The sequence below is a fragment of the Lepidochelys kempii genome, chromosome 11, assembly GCF_965140285.1.
Source record: "Lepidochelys kempii isolate rLepKem1 chromosome 11, rLepKem1.hap1, whole genome shotgun sequence".
In the NCBI taxonomy this organism is placed as follows: domain Eukaryota; kingdom Metazoa; phylum Chordata; order Testudines; family Cheloniidae; genus Lepidochelys; species Lepidochelys kempii.
In genome coordinates, this window is record NC_136390.1 from 13,756,297 (window position 1) to 13,775,016 (window position 18,720).

An 18,720-nucleotide genomic window follows, 5' to 3' on the forward strand; every position below is an offset into this window, starting at 1 on the left:
GACAGCAAGTGTGAAAAATCAGGACAAGGGTTGGGGGGTAATAGAAGCCTATATAAGAAAAAGACCCCAAAACCGGGACTGTCCCTATAAAATCGGGACATCTGGTCACCCTAGCACACCCCCAGGGCGTGGCGGGGCCCCACACATGTGAAACGGAGCTCATTTCTAGTTCAGGCCCATCTTTTTAAAAAGAGAACTTTAGGCAGGGTTAACACACATCCGTATTTTCCCAGACAGGTCAGGCTTTTTGGTTCTTAAATCGCCGCCCGGGAGGAATTTTTAAATTTTAAAATTTTAAAAATTCCTCCCGGGAAAATATGGACGTATGTAACCCTGTTGGGACAAAAATACATACTGGGGCACATCCCTTAAATCAGAACTTTTTATAGGGAACCGGTTGTTAAGATTTTGGCAGCTCATCACTGCTAATAGTCCTCTTTCTAAGGCTTCTATCCAGCAACTCCTTTGATTTAAATGGGATTAGTCATGTGTTTAAAGTTAAGCATGTACTTAAATGCTTTGCTGGATTGGTGCCTTACACTTTTTTAAACACAGGTGTAACTCCACCTACTTAATTTAACCCAGTGTGAGCTTGATTCTGTACTCACTGAAGTTAATAGCATTGTTCCCATTGACTTTATTGGTGCAGGATGAGGGCAAATGAGAGTTGAATCCGGACCATTTTCAATAGCTTTCTTTCTGAATGGCAGTCAAAATAAAATCACGGTGCTTATTGCCCACTACTGCTAACTATTTATCAGATTCCTCTCAGGAAAAAGAATGTGAATAGAATTTAAGCAACCTATTTGTTAAATTAATCTACCATGATCAGAAATGGTGGTTTTATGCATGAATAAACTTTGCTTGCTTCATTCAGAGAAGTCATATTTCAACAAATCTTACTGCTGTCTGTTATAAAAATGTATAATTAACACTCACCACTTAAGCTGATTTGCTTCTTCTTCCTGAGTATCTTGTTTGACTTTTAGTTCAAATACAGCTTCCTTCATCTGTCTTGTTTTTGCACCTTCATTACCTTGGCACAGGACTGTGGACAAGAGCAGACAATTATTCCACCACATCTCAAACCAGAATTCTGTGTAAAATGACAATACATTTTTTACAGAAAAACCTGACTGCTGCAATAATTGAGCTTATTAATCAAAAGTAAGGTTAAGGTGACACTTTCTTCAGAAACTAGGGTCCTATTATGCCATTTGTTTTGAAGCCAAGCTCTCCACCTGAAATTATCATGGAGTTCTGTTAAAAATTAAAAAGCAAGGTAAGGCCCCTCAAATTTATTTTATTCTGGATTGGTTCATTACGTTACCTTCTTTCCAGTGTTTAATCTTTAATTTGCCAGGTTCTTGAATCAAAACCGTTGCCACAGCATAGGGATTTGACAAATCTGCTGGGAATCGCAGGTTTTGGTATTCAATCTCCTGTGGGATAAAAATTAATAGGCAGAAATAAATTGTGTGTGTGATGTTTAGGTATAAGGAATAGTATCAGGCCCCTGGAGGTACTTTTGGTTAGTAGTTCTCTGTACCTTTACTTTCTGAATTTGGCTGGATTGTGGATGCTTTAAATGGCCTTTTCTCCATACCACTTGTTTTCCTAGTGACACTGTTTTCTTCTCTGAGAGAGTTTTGTGTGTTTCAAATTCTTCCTTTCTAGATTGCAGAAGAAAAGACACAACTTTAATCAGTATTCTGAAAGTTGAGTAGGAGCCCACCACATGCCTTTCTGTGCCTTCTAGATATACAAGAAGATTGTGATGGTGTGTCTCAAATTACAGTGATTGGCACGTAACTTCCTAATCCTGCTACTTCACAATTCCCAGGAAGGATGGGAGATGTTCCAAAATCATAGAGTCATAGAATATCAGGGTTGGAAGGGACCCCAGAAGGTCATCTAGTCCAACCCCCTGCTCAAAGCAGGACCAATTCCCAGTTAAATCATCCCAGCCAGGGCTTTGTCAAGCCTGACCTTAAAAACCTCTAAGGAAGGAGATTCTACCACCTCCCTAGGTAACGCATTCCAGTGTTTCACCACCCTCCTAGTGAAAAACTTTTTCCTAATATCCAACCTAAACCTCCCCCACTGCAACTTGAGACCATTACTCCTTGTCCTGTCCTCTTCTACCACTGAGAATAGTCTAGAACCATCCTCTCTGGAACCACCTCTCAGGTAGTTGAAAGCAGCTATCAAATCCCCCCTCATTCTTCTCTTCTGCAGACTAAACAATCCCAGTTCCCTCAGCCTCTCCTCATAAGTCATGTGTTCCAGACCCCTAATCATTTTTGTTGCCCTTCGCTGGACTCTCTCCAATTTATCCACATCCTTCTTGTAGTGTGGGGCCCAAAACTGGACACAGTACTCCAGATGAGGCCTCACCAATGTCGAATAGAGGGGAACGATCACGTGCCTCGATCTGCTCGCTATGCCCCTACTTATACATCCCAAAATGCCATTGGCCTTCTTGGCAACAAGGGCACACTGCTGACTCATATCCAGCTTCTCGTCCACTGTCACCCCTAGGTCCTTTTCCGCAGAACTGCTGCCTAGCCATTCGGTCCCTAGTCTGTAGCTGTGCATTGGTTTCTTCTGTCCTAAGTGCAGGACCCTGCACTTATCCTTATTGAACCTCATCAGATTACGTTACTTATTATACTTATAACTTATTGCCCCCTTGCTTCTGAAGGCCTTGGTGATTAGAGTGCTGATTGCATCTCAGTCGGTGGAACAATATGCAGTGGAATACTATATATTATTTTAAATTCATTATAGTTTCACTTAATGCAGTCTAGTTGCACTTTAAGCAGAATGATGTGTAATCAAGATATTTGGTGCATTTGAATAACACAATCTAAGTGCCATGGCAAAATAGTATGAAATCTTGTTTCATGAAGGTATTTTTAAAACAGAAATGGGCAAAAATATTCAAAGATAAATCAATCACACATACATTAAACCCCCATGGGGTGTTGATGTTCCTGTGAATACACATACATAGGGTTTAGAGTTAAACTGTGCAATCCATAACCGCATTTTCATCTGTGCTGTTCCATATTCATATGGTGCATATTTAACAACCACATCCACTTTCCCACTGGCTGGAATTATTCCTGTACATGGGAACAAAATACATTCCATTTACAGTGAAATCACGGCAGCACTCTACTTCTAAGTAAGCCCAATCAAATGTGCTGAAATGGATCATGGTCTACATTTTTAAGAGTGACCAGGGTTTCTGGGTGTCCCAATTTCATCCACGCATGTGCTAGAATCCTAGTATTAGTTTCATCTGAAGGTAAGAATGAAAATCCATCCAAGTCAAGTTAATTTTAAAACCATTTCACAGTTAATATCATGTCAGAAATAAAGGCCATATTATATTACGCTTAGGGCTGCTCTTCACTGGGAAATTAGGTCATGTTAGAACATGACCTTGGGGAGTCATGTTAATTAAAATGTTAAACATGATTTAGCAGTTAGTGTATACAGAGACCTTCATACTTAAAATGCTCATGGGTAAGCCCTACTGGAAACAGAGTTAAGCATGTCCATCTGACACCGTGTTTAAACAGGGTAGTCCATTTATACCATGCTTAATATCATGTTAACTAACATGACTCCACAAGGAGTGTTCTAACATGACCTAATTTTGTGGTGGAATGAAGCTTTATGTTGAAGAGTAATTAGGTAAATTCAGAGGGGTAAGGTGCTACTCAATAGGGGCAAGGATATCAAAGTCTGTCCCTAAATTTGCAAGATGTTTCCCTTTATTGTTCTATAAGTCAAAAGCTAATGTTATTACAAGAAGATGAAAATTTTCAGGTGCTGTCTGTGCCTCTACCCACTTAGCTCTTACTGTCTTCTTTTCTTACTATCATTTTTTCCATTTGCAAGGACAGAGAAGCTGAGGATACTAAGTTTGTCCCTTTGGAGTTGGGAAAGCAAGACTTTGTTGCTGTCATAGTGTAACTAATGAATATTTTGGATCTAGTTCTAGGAATGGTGAATAGTTTAATTCCCCTGGAATTTATTCTACACAGCACTGCTGGGAACGAATCCAGACCATCTGTTACATTTCCAATACCCATTTGTCTGACATGATGCTTTCCTCTACTGGAAAAAGATGTAACAAACAAGTGGATAACTAAGTAAAGAAGAGAATGCTCTTTTGTTGGAGCATCAAGTAGATCATTTAGAGACGAGGAGCTCTAACTTTCCTACATGCCTAATTAAAAGCGTGTGCAGAAAGTAACTGACACTACACTGTCATTCAGATGGTCTAACCTGAAGGAGTTGAGTGGTATCTCCTTCCTATTGTTTCCATTGATGAGTTTTATTAAATTGAATAGGATGTCATTCATATCACAGTATAACGGGAGATGGGTACATTTTTCAAAAGTACCTAAGTGACTTAGGAGTCTAAATCCCATTTTCAGAATGACTTAGGCACTGAGGGCCAGATTTACAAAGATCTTTAGCTGCCTAAACATGCACATGGATGCCCAGTGGGATTTACAAAGGAACCTACGTGAGTTAAGCACCTAAGTCCCATTGATTTTCAGTGGGAGTTGGGCACCTAACCTGTGTACATGCTTTTGGAAATCCCACTAGGTGCCTATCTGCATCTTTAGGCATTGCTGTATATGTAACTTCACACTACAAAAACAGATGAGTCTATGGTATCTTTGTCCAATTCATAACGGTCTGCCTCTTCTGCATATCCAGATACATGAAAATATGTGACTAAATGACATCCAACTGCTGTGTGCTCAGCACCTGTCTCCTGTAAAACTCACAGTGCCTGATTCTCAGTTGTGCTAGGCGCCTTTATACTGCTCTAGAAGTACAAAGGGATGCTGAAGTGGCTCTAAATAACACTGCAATGATGCTGACATACATCATAGGCAGATTACATGATGCAGTCATATATCATATGCAGATTACTAGATTTGTTACTGACCCTGGAATATTAATAATCTTATTAGGTTTTTCTGATATTTTTAATGAAGCAAAGACCAGCCTGGCTGCCTTTTTGTTTGTTTTTCTCTCTCTCTCTGCATCATTAATAATATCAAATGCCATGAGCAGAGTTGCACCTCTGGTCTTCATTAGTGGCTAGATTTCTTGAGCAGGACGAGCTAATTATCTGTTGGAATTAGCTATGTTACACCAAAATAGTGGCTATTAACTCCTCTGTAAACCTGCTTCAGATAAATCTTCCAGATCCTATTCATGTCCACATCACCCAAAGAGACTGGAGGACTTATGCTACAAAGGAAAGATATCTACTAGATGCTTAACAGTTTGACCTTCCATCGAAGTTGCTTGTTTGTTTTTCTATATTCACGTGTGGGGCTATGATTCAACTGCACAGTTTGAGTTTAACTGCAAACTTTTGGGGGCAGGGACTGTATCTTCTAATGTGCATTTCTGAACAGCGCTAAGCACACCATCATAAATAATAGGACTCAGCAAACAATTATTTGGATGTTTAGAGCTTTAAACAGATGTGGCCTACCTGAGGTTGGCTGAATGGTAAAGGCTTTGTGAGGCTGAATATAATCAATATGGAATTCAAAATCTATTGGATAGCTGCACTGTAAAGGGATCACATACTCCTTGCTGCAAAAGAAGAAAGGAAGAATCATGAAAGAAAAATTAGTAATAATTAGAATCAGTGACCACAGGCTCACATCTGGAAAATGACATTTTCTCCATCTAGAGCATGCATTGCAAGATAATAGGAGTCATGGAGATGGATTACCTAATTTTAAAAACAGTCGTTTTCCATAGTTACACAACAACTATGTCGTTTTAGAATACCTCCAGATTAGAAAATGAGAGTAAAATATTGTCTTAATTGCTGTGTTGCTCTCCATCTCCTATACTTAGTTTCTCCTATGCATACATTTAAATTTATCTAATTTAATTTTTAAGAGGTTAATTATTCCTGTGTGACATCACCTGTACGTTTTACGAACTGTACCATCTAGTAAAGGCTAATATTCAAATTTAGAGCCACACTGGCTATACAAACAGAAATCAGCCCTAGGCTGCAGCATCATGGGAACAGAACAAACCACACATGACATATGTTAGGTGTGTTGCACACTGATTTATTGGAAAGCACTCAGATACTTTGGGGTTGAATGTGGTGTAAGAACCTACATAGGACAGAATCAGTGAATGCTATTCTTCTACCTATTCTTTCCTCTGAGCTGGAATCGCAGCTGGAATCAGTAACAAGAACCAGGTAGTGTTGTTACATATTTTGCATTGCTGTAAATATGACCTGTCTCTAACTAAAGACCTGCTGGAAATGAATTACTGGGAACAAACTCAGCACTGCCACAACATGTTGGCTGCAGTTCACTACAACACAACAGGTCACTTGTTAAAGTACCGGCTGAAAAAGGAAAATCATGTTAGAGAGTCAACGTGTCAAACAAGAGGCCTCATTTCTCTCTGTGGAAAAAACACGGTTTAGGTCAGAACTAAACAATGCTTTTTTTCTTGTATCACTTGGAGAACAGGTGTTCCTGTTGGCAAGTATCCCTGCATATCCCCAATCCCATTGTTTTGGACAACTGTTAACAAGGGGATAGCTCTAGGACACTTAGGGCTGGTTCAGCTTTTCATTCATTTGGTTTTTTTTAAAGGGACACTCAGGTTAAAAATCAGAACTGATCAAACATTCTTTTCCTCTACAAATACTTTGAAGCTGAAATAAATATTAAAGTTGAATTTGCTTTTCAATATTTATTCTACTTCCCTCAGCTAGGACACTGAACATAGACTAAACATTTTATCTCTGGTTTCACATTCGCTTCTCACGTCTTATGCACCAGCACAGTGATGCAAAGCTGAAGTTGAAAATACCGAGGGGAGTGTTCACTTTTAAAATGCCATTTCCATTGAAATTTTTAAAAAATTAACACAAACATTTCTATTGGTCTTTGGTTTTGTTAAAGCTTATTTTTTACCCAATCTAAATTTGGAGGCAAATTTTGTTTCTGTGTTTCTTTAAAATCCCTAATAATTGAAAATAATTAATGTGAATTTGTTGTTCAGTTCTCATTCACATAAATCAATAATGGAGTCACTTAAGACCTAATTCTGCACCCACTGCAGTCACTGGGAGTTCTGCCACTGACTTAAAGGGTTGCAAGATTATGTCCTTGGAGACCAAGCTTGCAAAGTGGTGAGCACCTAAACATAACACAGGACTGGGCCTTGGAGCAATAATAGGTAGTGTGCAAGGGCCTGATCCTCGCTCCCATGTTGGCAGTGTAAAGAGGCTTTCATACAAATGAGAAATAAGCCCTCACACTTTCCAAAGTGATGTCTTTTTTTGTGTGCATCTATTTTCATGTGCCTAATGTGGGACAACGATTTGGTGAAACCCTGGATATCATCCTGAAAATCTAGAAACTTATTTGACACAAGATTACTCCCGCTTTTAATAACTATTTGGCTGATATTATGTCCTGCTGATTAGCGAGGAATGCATTTTATATACAGTGCTCCTTTGGAAAGCATACTTTTAAAAGGTTAGGGAAATAAAGAACAACAGTGAGTGCCTTTATTTTGCAATTTTCAGTTCTAGCCTGTGTCTTAATTATAACCTGCTCTGGGAGTGAAAAGAGAGGGGAGCACTTTGCCTTAAACATCTGATCATAGTATTATATTGTTGTAACCAAGGCAAATTACATAGTCACGGGGCTCTTGGGACAACACAGCCTAAGATGTCACCAGAATACTGAGCTGGAAATAACTCCATGTAGCTCACTGCAGCCCAAATGGTCTCTTTGGTCCCCATCAAAGGTCTTCTGCCTTTTGGGCTCTACGGCCCAGCTCCTCAAAGGTAGTTAGGTGCTTAACACTCACTAAAATCAATCAGAGCTAGGTGCCTAAATACCTTTGAGGATCTGTACCTACATGCCAGTGCAGAATGGTGGGTGACAGGACATGGAAGCCTGATCCAAAGATCATTGAAGTCAATCTTTTCACTGACTTCAAAGGGCTTTGGATCAGGCCTAGGGTCCCTATGTCTGTCTCTATATCTTGTACATTATTTGGGATCTCAAATAGCTTTCCGCTTTAAAATAATGACTACAAATTGTATATTTTCTGCTCCATTCTTCTGCACAGGTAGGATAACAACCTATTAAAGAATTCTGTTCACTGAGGTTTTCTGAAAGCATCAGGATTCTTGTGTATTTCAGCACTGTGTTTGCTTATAAAAATGGACATGCATGTGTAGGTGACCTGAGATCAGAGACAGATTCAGGGTTCATGGTGAGCAGGTCGCCTAGTTGCGGAGCTGGGATTTCATTTATGTAGGGGTTTCATTGTTTGGAGAGGGAAGTTTATAGATTAATCAGAACAAAAAGAGGATAAGTGAACAAAAAGAGCTCTGGGGCTGAGTTTAGCGATTTGCTACCACCACTGTGCATCTGTCATTATGTGAACTCTAACAATTTCACACCTTCACTTCCAGAACCTTTATATCGAAAATGATGCTCTACTCACTTAGGCCTCATGTACACTGGAAAGTTGTACCCCTTTAACTAGGCCAGTGCGAAGTGATACAAACCCCTGAGTGGGAATGCAGCTATACTTGTATAAAAGCGCTTATATTGGTATAGCGTATTCCTGAATGAGAAGTGGAATAAGATATACTGGTCTATGCCACTTTTATATTGGTATAATTAGGTGCTGAATGGGTATAACAATTTCAGTAAAAAAAAATCACACCCGTAACCAAAATTGTTCTACTGATACAAAAACAGTATGCAGACCAGACCTTACAGTGAATTTCTAGATCCTCAAAATACATCTGAAGTGAAGCATAAACCTATGCTGGCTTTCTGCATAGGGGGAATTTCACTCTTAAAGATAAATCAAAGCTAGATCAAAAGTGAATCAATGCCAACTGATAGTAGCTTTGGTTCTGGCCTTACGTCTCTACAGATGAACATACTCTTGAAAAGAAGTCCCATGTAGTGGTTTTGCAACCTACATGGTAGGTGACTTAAGTAAAACTTCTAAGGTCTTATGTTTAGACAGTTGATTAGAAACAAAAAATAGATATTTTAATTTTTGCAGGCCCTAAAAAACCCCAATTGTCACCTTTACTCACCTCTGTCCAAGTGAAACATCTGATAAGCTTATAAATGATGGAAATTCGACAACATTCACAGCAGGGTAGCCATGGATAGGAACAAGCAAAGTGTCATCTCCCTGGAAGAAATGGGGGAAAGTACTGATTTAACAAAATTAATCAATGTTACGCATACAAAGGGGGGGCGTAATTTAGAATCACACTTCAGGAATCAGGTGCCTATCCAGTGTCCCCAGAATCTTTTTGGGGAGTAGTTAGCAGTTAGGAGGCATGTGAAACTGCTCCTCTAGCATTTCATAGACTGGGACTGTAGAAACCTCACTCCTTTCTAAGTACCCCTCAGCTTCTCTCTGCCTCTAGAAGCTATATTTGGAGCTCCCCCAAATCTGCTCAGCTAACACATTGCCACAATACCATCTGTGAAAGCTGCATCGAATACAGTCTAACTTGTGGAAGAAAGGATTATTGAACCAGACTGAGGGCCCACAACGCTAGTACATTTTTCAGAGGTCTTCAGAATCCGTGAATAATCTAGGGTCAAAAATGTTGGGTGCCTTAATATGGGCACCTGTACCCATATTTAGCCATCTGTATCAAAGTGTCCCAAGAGTCAATGTTCTTTTGTGGATTTGTGCCAGGCACTTGACAATAATGTTTTTTTGCAATGAATACTATTCTGATTATTTTTGCAGGCCAAAAAGTAAGGTGGTCTACATTGGGCATAATGAAAGAGAGATCAATGATGCACCAATGAGGACAGTGGAGTTATATGAAGGTTTGTAAACACATGTCTATGTTTTATTATCATGCCCTGTAAAATATTTTTATTACATTACAGCCAAAACGAGACACTTTTATCTGAGATACTTCTTACCTGACAGTGAATTCGGATACAGTCATAGTAATATCGCCACTCATCAGGACAAAAATCAACTGTAACTGCAAATGACAAGCCAGGGACAAGCCGATGCTATAAAACGACACAGAATATAAACTAGGCGGCACTTTATTGCTGTTTGTGTGCAATGTTATCAAGTGCAAAATCAAATCTGAACAAACTGATGGTTATTTTTGACACTCACTGTTTTGTTGTATTTGATCTGAAAGTATTTTGTCTGGGGTGGTATAATGTGAAAATTTATTACATCACCAGAAATATTTACCAGATTCTGTAGAAGAAGAAAAAAGTTATTTTTATGAGAACATTTGGGAATATTGTAAAGCTGCATTTTCATGAGACCGTACTTAACAAAGAAAGTCTGTTAAACAATGAAATAATAAATTGAATGTTGACAGAGAAAATGTTGAACATTATTAATTATGATTTGAGTTACTATAGTGACTCAGCACTTTAGACATGGACCAGGAGCCCAGTGTGCTAGGTGCTGTACAAACACAGAACAGAAATGTGGTCCTTCTCCAGACAGCTTATAGTCTTGTTCAGAATTTCAAAATGCAACACAACCAGTGGCTAATTTAAAAAAAGAAAATTGTGTATGTCTTGTATGCAGAATCTCCCAATCATAAAGGACCAAACCCTAATACGTTCAGCATGATGAGTTGTACTTATTCCACAAGTAATCTCATTGAAATTAGGGGGACTACTTGCAAAGTAAGATGCTATCTGTCAAATCAGAATCTGGCTCAAAGTGTTTTTCCCTTAAATATAAAAGGATCAGAAATGAAATTACTAATTTATAATTATTTTTATAGAGGCCTTTCAAACAGAAGGAAATTAAATAGTTTTATTTTCTGAAGCTTTCTGGAGTTTTATTTAGATCACAAAACTTAGAACAGTAGTGGTTCTGCCAGCAAAAATCAATGGTTGTATTAGCCTTCTTCCCAATTCTAAGCAACATTAGCAGCTGTTGTTAGATCAGAATAGCTTTCCCATAGGAAGGATGCTTGCAGAGGTAGCTGCTCAGGTCCTCAAAACTGGGTAGAGCACATATGCACTTTTCAGGGCATCAGGAGTTCACTGAACAACCTTGGCAGCCAGAGAAATATTTACTTATTAGGACCCAACTGAGATTGGGGCTCTGTTGTGCTGTGCACTTAACAAACACATAGTCTGAGACAGTCTCTGCTCCCAAAGAACTTACAGTCTAAATAGAAAAAACAGACAAAGGGTGGGAGCAGAAACAGACATGACTTGCCCAGGGTGACTCAAAAGGCAAGTGGTAGAAAGCAGCTATTGAACTCAGGTCTCCTGACTCTCAGTCCAGCTCCCCATACACCAGATCAAACTACCTCTAGAAGAGGACTGAGGGCATTTTCAAAGTTTCCTTTGATTAATGAGCACATGTGCAGCCAAATGCAATCACAATGACCCAGGAAAGTTTTGGGGCGGATCCACCGTTGGCTTTATGGCAAAGTACCCTGTTAGAGGACTCCAAAGGGCAGGAGGGCATATTGGCCAGGAGGACAGAAGATTGTTGAGCAAAATGCACAGTGTACATGGATTATCCCTGTCAAGGTTCCTCCCCCACTCTGAATTCTAGGGTACAGATGTGGGGACCTGCATGAAAAACCTCCTAAGCTTATCTTTACCAGCTTAGGTCAAAAATTCCCCAAGGTACAAAATATTCCACCCTTTGTCCTTGGATTGGCCGCTACCACCACCAAACTAATACTGGTTACTGGGGAAGAGCTGTTTGGACACGTCTTTCCCCCCAAAATACTTCCCAAAATCTTGCACCCCACTTCCTGGACAAGGTTTGGTAAAAAGCCTCACCAATTTGCATAGGTGACCAAAGACCCAAACCCTTGGATCTGAGAACAATGAAAAAGCATTCAGTTTTCCTACAAGAAGACTTTTAATAGAAATAGAAGTAAAGAAATCACCTCTGTAAAATTAGGATGGTAGATACCTTACAGGGTAATTAGATTCAAAACATAGAGAACCCCTCTAGGCAAAACCTTAAGTTACAAAAAAGATACACAGACAGAAATAGTTATTCTATTCAGCACAATTCTTTTCTCAGCCATTTAAAGACATCATAATCTAACACGTACCTAGCTAGATTACTTACTAAAAGTTCTAAGACTCCATTCCTGGTCTATCCCCGGCAAAAACAGCATATAGACAGACTCACAGACCCTTTGTTTCTCTCCCTCCTCTCAGCTTTTTAAAGTATCTTGTCTCCTCATTGGTCATTTTGGTCAGGTGCCAGCGAGGTTACCTTTAGCTTCTTAACCCTTTGCAGCTGAGAGGAGCTTTCCCCTGGCCAGGAGGGATTTCAAAGGGGTTTACCCTTCCCTTTATATTTATGACAATCCCTTTACAATGTATTAGCTATTCTCGGCTTCAAGACTTACCAGGATCTGCTGGTGATGTTTTTCGATTTTATACCCTCCATAATGCAATACAGCAGGCTTAGCCTGTATGACCTTGTTTCTCAGAAGTTTTGCATAAATCTCTGCAATGAAAGATAAGCAAACATGAGAGAAGGAGGCTGGGCTACTTAAATGCCATTGTTGTTAATTATGTTTATTTAATATTTGTATGTAGCATCATAACCATGAACGAGAGAGAGAACAAAGATACAGGGCTGGATCCTCTTATCCGGCTGAACTGTGCTTGGTGCAGAACGAGGGAGGGGAGTTAAAGTATCTTTATGCCATCTCTACAGATCCACGATCCAGAGGCCAGGCTCACCCCTGGCACAATATTAAATTGCATCTGGCTGCCAATGGCTCCATGAGCCATTCCAAAAGCTCGGGATCAGCCAAGCACAGTGGTATTACAGGCATGCCCCCTTTTCCCTGGCCATACCCTCTACATCCAGGCCAGGAGGGAGATAGAGCCGCTATGCCACAGAATGGGATTTTAAAAAGAGAAGGACTGGGTCTCTGAAAAGTAACAATGTCCTGATCCTTTGTCCCAATGTTCCGGCCTGGAGGATGGTCAGATAGCAGACTACTTACTCGACTCCAGCAGGTGATTGGGGACACCATTTCCCTTTTGAGGCTCCTCCACAAGGCTGTCCAAAAGGATGGTGGGTACTTTCTTAAATGATTTTTCTGCATGACTAAATTCTAAAGGGGCTGACTGAACCACCTCCATGTTGGCATGGACATGTAGTCCCACGAGTACCAAGATAGGTCATTACCTGTGATCAAGCACAAAATTTTAATCTTATCACAAAATATCATGCTGATTGGTACAGTCTCATTGTCTCCTTGTACTCCCCTGTCTGTCTGTATCTGTCTGTTTTCTCCTGTCTTATACTTAGATTGCGAGCTTTTGGGGACATGGACTGTCTTTTACCCCCCTGTGTTTGTACTGAACCTAGTGTAGTAAGGTCCTGGTCCATGCCTTAGGCTCCTAGGCCCCACGATAATACAAATAATAAATAGTAATAACAATACAATAGGTAGCAATGCATATAGAAGCTGAAGACACTTTAGTACAAAAGCAAGGCCTCTGAACGGTTTCATAGGATTTAGAGAACTAACTTACAAAATGACGATAATTGATTCACTTATTGATAAATCCAGAGTGGAAAGGGAACCAAATGAAATCTTTCCCTCATCCCTAAGTGACAGGGTCTTAACCGCCCCGGTGAGTGGAGATAATACACCCTGTTAAACACCTAACATACATAAATATGATCACTTATATAAGGTAAAATGTTTCCCACCCTGAAGGTTACAGAAATTTGCTACGGAGGATTAGCCGGGGGAGAGAATATTCCCTTGATGCTCAAGGCCAATATTTCCAATTTTTCCAAATTATGGGAGAATTTCTGCAATTCTTACTCATGTTAAGTAGTGTTTACTCGTATGAGTTGTTCCCCACTAAGATCCACAATGGGATACAGGCAGCTGCTGGTCCCTTGGGTAAACTAATCCTATATTGTTTATGGCTTTAGATACTTAAAATAATACCTTGAAATGCACCCACAGGTGGACTGGCAGCCAGTGCAGTTTGCATATCACTGACTCCCATGTACAAATGCCTTGCAGCAGCCATGCCACCAGATTTGGTCACAGGTTCAATCTGCAAGTGTATTCAAAGGGAATCCCGAATAAGCCTCATTATTACAGTAACCTAGCATACCACTCCACAGGGCCTGGATGAGCCTGGCAACCACCATATCCAGAAAGGGTCAAAACCACAGAGAGAGAATAATCCACTCCTGACCACTACTAACACCTGAGCTTCTAGGTGCTGCTCACAGGTAAAAATGACCCCCACACCATTCAGCCTACCTCCCCTAGGACTGACTCCCTCAATAGACAGACGCTCTGAGGAACAGACAAGATTATTTAGCCATTTCCCTCCTCTCACCCATAATACCTTTGAATTACTGGGCTGAGCCTTGAACAGCAGTGTCACCTCCAGTTGTGACAGAGAGAGTAGGCCAAAGTGAGGGATAGTGCAGGCAGGAATTACGCAAACATGCCCATAAGGCTCTGCCACCAGACTTCAGACCTGACCTACGAAAACCCAGTAAGGCCAGAGCCTGTTCTTGCAGAAAACAACTGCTTGGGGTAAGGATAGTGGTAGATAGCTGGCTGCAAGACTAGCACTTGAGACATCCTGACAGGATGCCAACAAGCTGGTATCCCATGCCATGGGCAACATGTTACTGCTCCCTCAGCAGGAGCAATATGTGCTCCCCAAAATCTGCTGGATAGTTCCTGCTGCTGATAGCAGAGTGTGGCAAGGTATCTAGAGGTCCTTTTCTACCAGACATGCTCCCAAGGACAACGTGGTATGCTCCTTAAGAGACAGATTCATAAATTCCAAGGCCAGAAAGGACCATTGTGATCATCTCGTCTGATCTCCTGTATAACACAGACCACAGAACTTCTCCGAATTTGTTCTCAGAGCAAATCCTTAGACAAACATCCAATCTTGATTTAAAAATTGTCAAGAGATGTAGAATCCACCACATGGGAAGTTGTTCCAATGGTCAATTACTCTCACTGTTAAAAATGTACACCTTATTTCCAGTATGAATTTGTCTAGCTTTGACTTCCAGCCACTGCATGATGTTAGCCCTAGATAAGATGGGCCTGCCTCCCTGCCTCCCTTGGACAGTCATTACCATGCACACTCTACTATCTCCTAATGGAGATATTCTGGAATCTCCCAATGGAGCCTGGATGGTTGTGTGTGTGTGTATGTGTGTGTAGAAGAGACCCTTTGTTCCCCTCAGAGTCCTCCAACACAACCAAGGGCAGAAAAGGTCCTTTTGATAAATTAATTGCCCAGGCTGGTTCTTCTAGTATCTCATAAGTATTTGGGTGTGGGGTGTTAACTTGCAGATTCCTCTTTAATTGTTAAATGTTAATATGTCAGATTATAGAAGGGGTATTTAAATCCTTTGTGTAAATAGTGTTTGGATGGGTTATTTATTTAACCAAGATAAATATATAATTCAGCAAGACAAGGGGATTATACATCCTGTTTAAGTAAGCACAGTTATCAGAACAGAAACTTATCTACAGAAATGCCCAAAACATTGTGCAATAAGGAAACCAAACATAATCCACATGGCAGTTTGCTCACAAATATAACATAGTTTGTTATGTTTGCTCCCCCATCTCCCACACCTGATGCCTGGAGGAGAGGGGAACAAAGCTTTGGCACAAGCATGGAGGGGAAAAGCTGCTATGCCAGATACTTCCCTCCCTCAAGTAGCCCCCGCTTTTCTCTTCTCCACAAATGTTATTCCAACCAAGGAGAATGGGTGTGGCCAGAGAAACTGGGTGGGGCCACATTAAGTAGGATGCATAAAACTCCGGATTAAAAACAATCACATGCTTGATGCAACATTAACTTCTGCATGTGAAACCAACCCCTACTCAATGTGTGGCTGTGTCCCCCTCTAGTAATAGCTGGGCCACATACAGAGGTTGATGAGCCTGGTACAGACTTAGCTAACAGAGTTGGGTCTTTTAACTCAGATAGTAGAAGCCCAGGCTTTAAGATCCAGAGGTCCCACATCAATTCCCACTGCGGACAACCCTTTCAGGAGTACAGCATTACACATGCTTTATAATTCTTATAGTCTTATAGAGCCTACTGGCCTACAGCTACTGGCTACCACTACAATGGTTGGGGAAGAGCTCCAGAGAGGAGCATTATAGAAAAGACCCTCCACACAGGTTGCTTGGATCTGCTGATCTGAGGAACACAGACTCACAGATCCCTAATACTTCGTTTTGTTGTCCTTTGTCCTGCTCTCTGTTTGTCTAGCCTCCTTTAGGCTATATGCTCTTAGGGAAAAAAGCACACACCCTGCCCCAAAGTGCCTAAAATGCCATTTCAGAGTAGCAGCTGTGTTAGTCTGTATTCGCAAAAAGAAAAGGAGTACTTGTGGCACCTTAGAGACTAACAAATTTATTTGAGCATAAGCTTTCGTGAGCTACCGTGTTGATTTCTGTCCCTGCATAATGTTTATTAAAAAATGAGCATGCTTTGGCTTTACAGGTTAGCTTTTCTGGATTCAATACTTTACACAAATCAGGGTGAGAAAACATCAATATTGTGCAGGGCAAAGGTAATTTTATACTGGTCCCAACAAAATGTACACAACAACACACTAAAACAATTATAAATAGCAGGCTACTTTCTCTCCATTTGTGTTACTTAACTTTATACTTTAAAATTTTAACTATGAAATCATCATCATCATCCTCTTTGCTACTGTCCCTCATTAGGTGTAAAAGGTGTGAAAAGCAGATGATGGAATGACATTAGGAAAGTATTCTTTCATATATGTTCATATCAGTAACTGACAACAGCAGCAAACACCACCACCCATCTCCATTACAAACTCTCCATATTATTCCCTCCCACTATGCCTTTAAGACCCTGATCCTACAACTCCTGGGAAGGACTGTCAATTTAGACTACTCTGTGTAACAAACATTATGGGTGAAATCCTGGCCACATTGAAGTCAATGGCAAAACTCACTTTGACTTAAATAAGTGAGGATTTCAATTTACATCTATTAATATTTGAGCCATTAGATCCTTTTGTGTCTTGTAGAGCACCGAGCACACTTAACTAGTAATAAATAAGAATACAATTAAATGCAGTTGCACAAGCATGGGATTTTCAAAAGCACCTAAGTGAGTGAGGAGCAATGGGACTTGTGCTCCAAAGTCAATGAAGCACTTTTGAAAATTCCACTCATATGGTAAAGAGGTTGCTGCTGATTTAACTCCCAGGTCTCTTGATTCCTTAGTGTCACAGGCGTCCTATTATAACAAGAGTGTTTTGCATATTTTTTCAATTACTTTAAATAAATCTTCATGTTTTATTTTATGAAGCTAAAAGCTTCATTATTTTATTCACTATAAAAAAAAAAGTTAAATCACACTGTCTTGAGACTGACTGCCTTTATTATTACCATTGGGCTGTGTCTCACACCAGGTGAGAATCTGAATGGAGGAGATTTAAAATAATTCAGCGTTGGATTATAAGAGCCAAAGTTTCAATATAATTGTGCCCAGAAGGACACATATCCTTGGCATGCACAAAACCCACACAATTGTATTTGGAAATCATAGCCTTGATCCTGCAATGAGCTCTGTGCAGGCAGAGACCACCTGCGGGGAGCTGTTTGCAAGCTCAGGACCACAGTTACTAGGATTAAAATCAATGGGAATTAGGCACCTAAATACCTTTGAAGATCTAGGCCGCAGGTGCTTAGTTACCTGACTGGCATACATACTCTCAGGTTTTTGCACATAAATTGGGCTAGTGTGCATTTACATGGACTGCCAGATACACAATCACCTGACTGGTACCTGCAAATAGACCCGCTTGCAACTTCTCCATTGTTAAAACGGTGCCCCTAAATGTCTCACTGAAACACACGCACGTGGCAAAAGTCCCTGCCTCCCCCAGAGAGCCTCCCTTCAAGCGGGCAGAGAAGATCATGAGATGTAGGGCAGCGGGTCTGTTTGCACTGAGGTGCTGCGGGGGGCTTTGTACTCTGCTGCACCATGGCCCTGGGCACCCACAAGAGCTGCCAGCCACTCACCTGCACCCAAGTTCTGCACCTACCTCGCGTGCAGGCCACATCCAAGAGCCTTGCCCACAGCCACGAGTGAGAGAGGGCGGTGGGCAGGGAGGGGGAGCGGGGCAGCCCAGCCTAGCAACCTTCCCCTCCCTGTGCACAGCAGGGCCAGCAGCATCTCCCCAGCCCAGCTCCTCTCCCCTGGTTGCTAGGCTAACATCAACTCAGCTCCCAGACAAAGCCTGCAGCGGGCTGTACCATGTTCAGCCCTGGCACAGGGGGAGAAGTGGCAAAGTTTGGGGGGCAGAAATTAAGGAAAAACACCAGAATTTTTCCCCACCCCTTCTAAGGATTTTGCCTGCCTAATTTTTACATGTTTAGCCTCCAAATCTCATTTCAGTGGTTTGTGAAAGGGTTTGGGGGGAAGTTATCTTAATCTTAGGCTGTACCACTTAGCTAGAAAGGGGTAGGCTGGGAATGTGTAGAGCAGAGAAGCTGGGCCCTAGAGCCTAGGGCAGTGGTTTTCAACCTTTTTTTCATTTGCAGACACCCCTAAACACTTTGGAACGGAGGTGCGGCCACCTTTGGAAATCTTA

The 18,720-nt window shown here is 40.9% G+C and overlaps 1 protein-coding gene across 1 annotated transcript in view; it reads right to left on the reverse strand.

The window, feature by feature from the left end:
- Positions 1-18,323, reverse strand: part of CFAP221 (cilia and flagella associated protein 221) — a 37,556-nt gene extending 19,233 nt beyond the window's left edge. Inside the window, exons 1-11 of the mRNA XM_073304706.1 lie at positions 18,172-18,323; positions 13,070-13,254; positions 12,461-12,561; positions 10,225-10,311; positions 10,017-10,112; positions 9,161-9,261; positions 5,537-5,640; positions 2,969-3,128; positions 1,550-1,673; positions 1,331-1,442; positions 940-1,048 (exon numbers count right to left, since the gene is read on the reverse strand). Coding sequence (XP_073160807.1) covers positions 940-1,048; positions 1,331-1,442; positions 1,550-1,673; positions 2,969-3,128; positions 5,537-5,640; positions 9,161-9,261; positions 10,017-10,112; positions 10,225-10,311; positions 12,461-12,561; positions 13,070-13,208 — 1,133 coding nt within the window. The 5' untranslated portion in view covers positions 13,209-13,254; positions 18,172-18,323. The remainder of the gene's footprint in view (positions 1-939; positions 1,049-1,330; positions 1,443-1,549; positions 1,674-2,968; positions 3,129-5,536; positions 5,641-9,160; positions 9,262-10,016; positions 10,113-10,224; positions 10,312-12,460; positions 12,562-13,069; positions 13,255-18,171) is intronic.
- Positions 18,324-18,720: the final 397 nt, after the last annotated feature.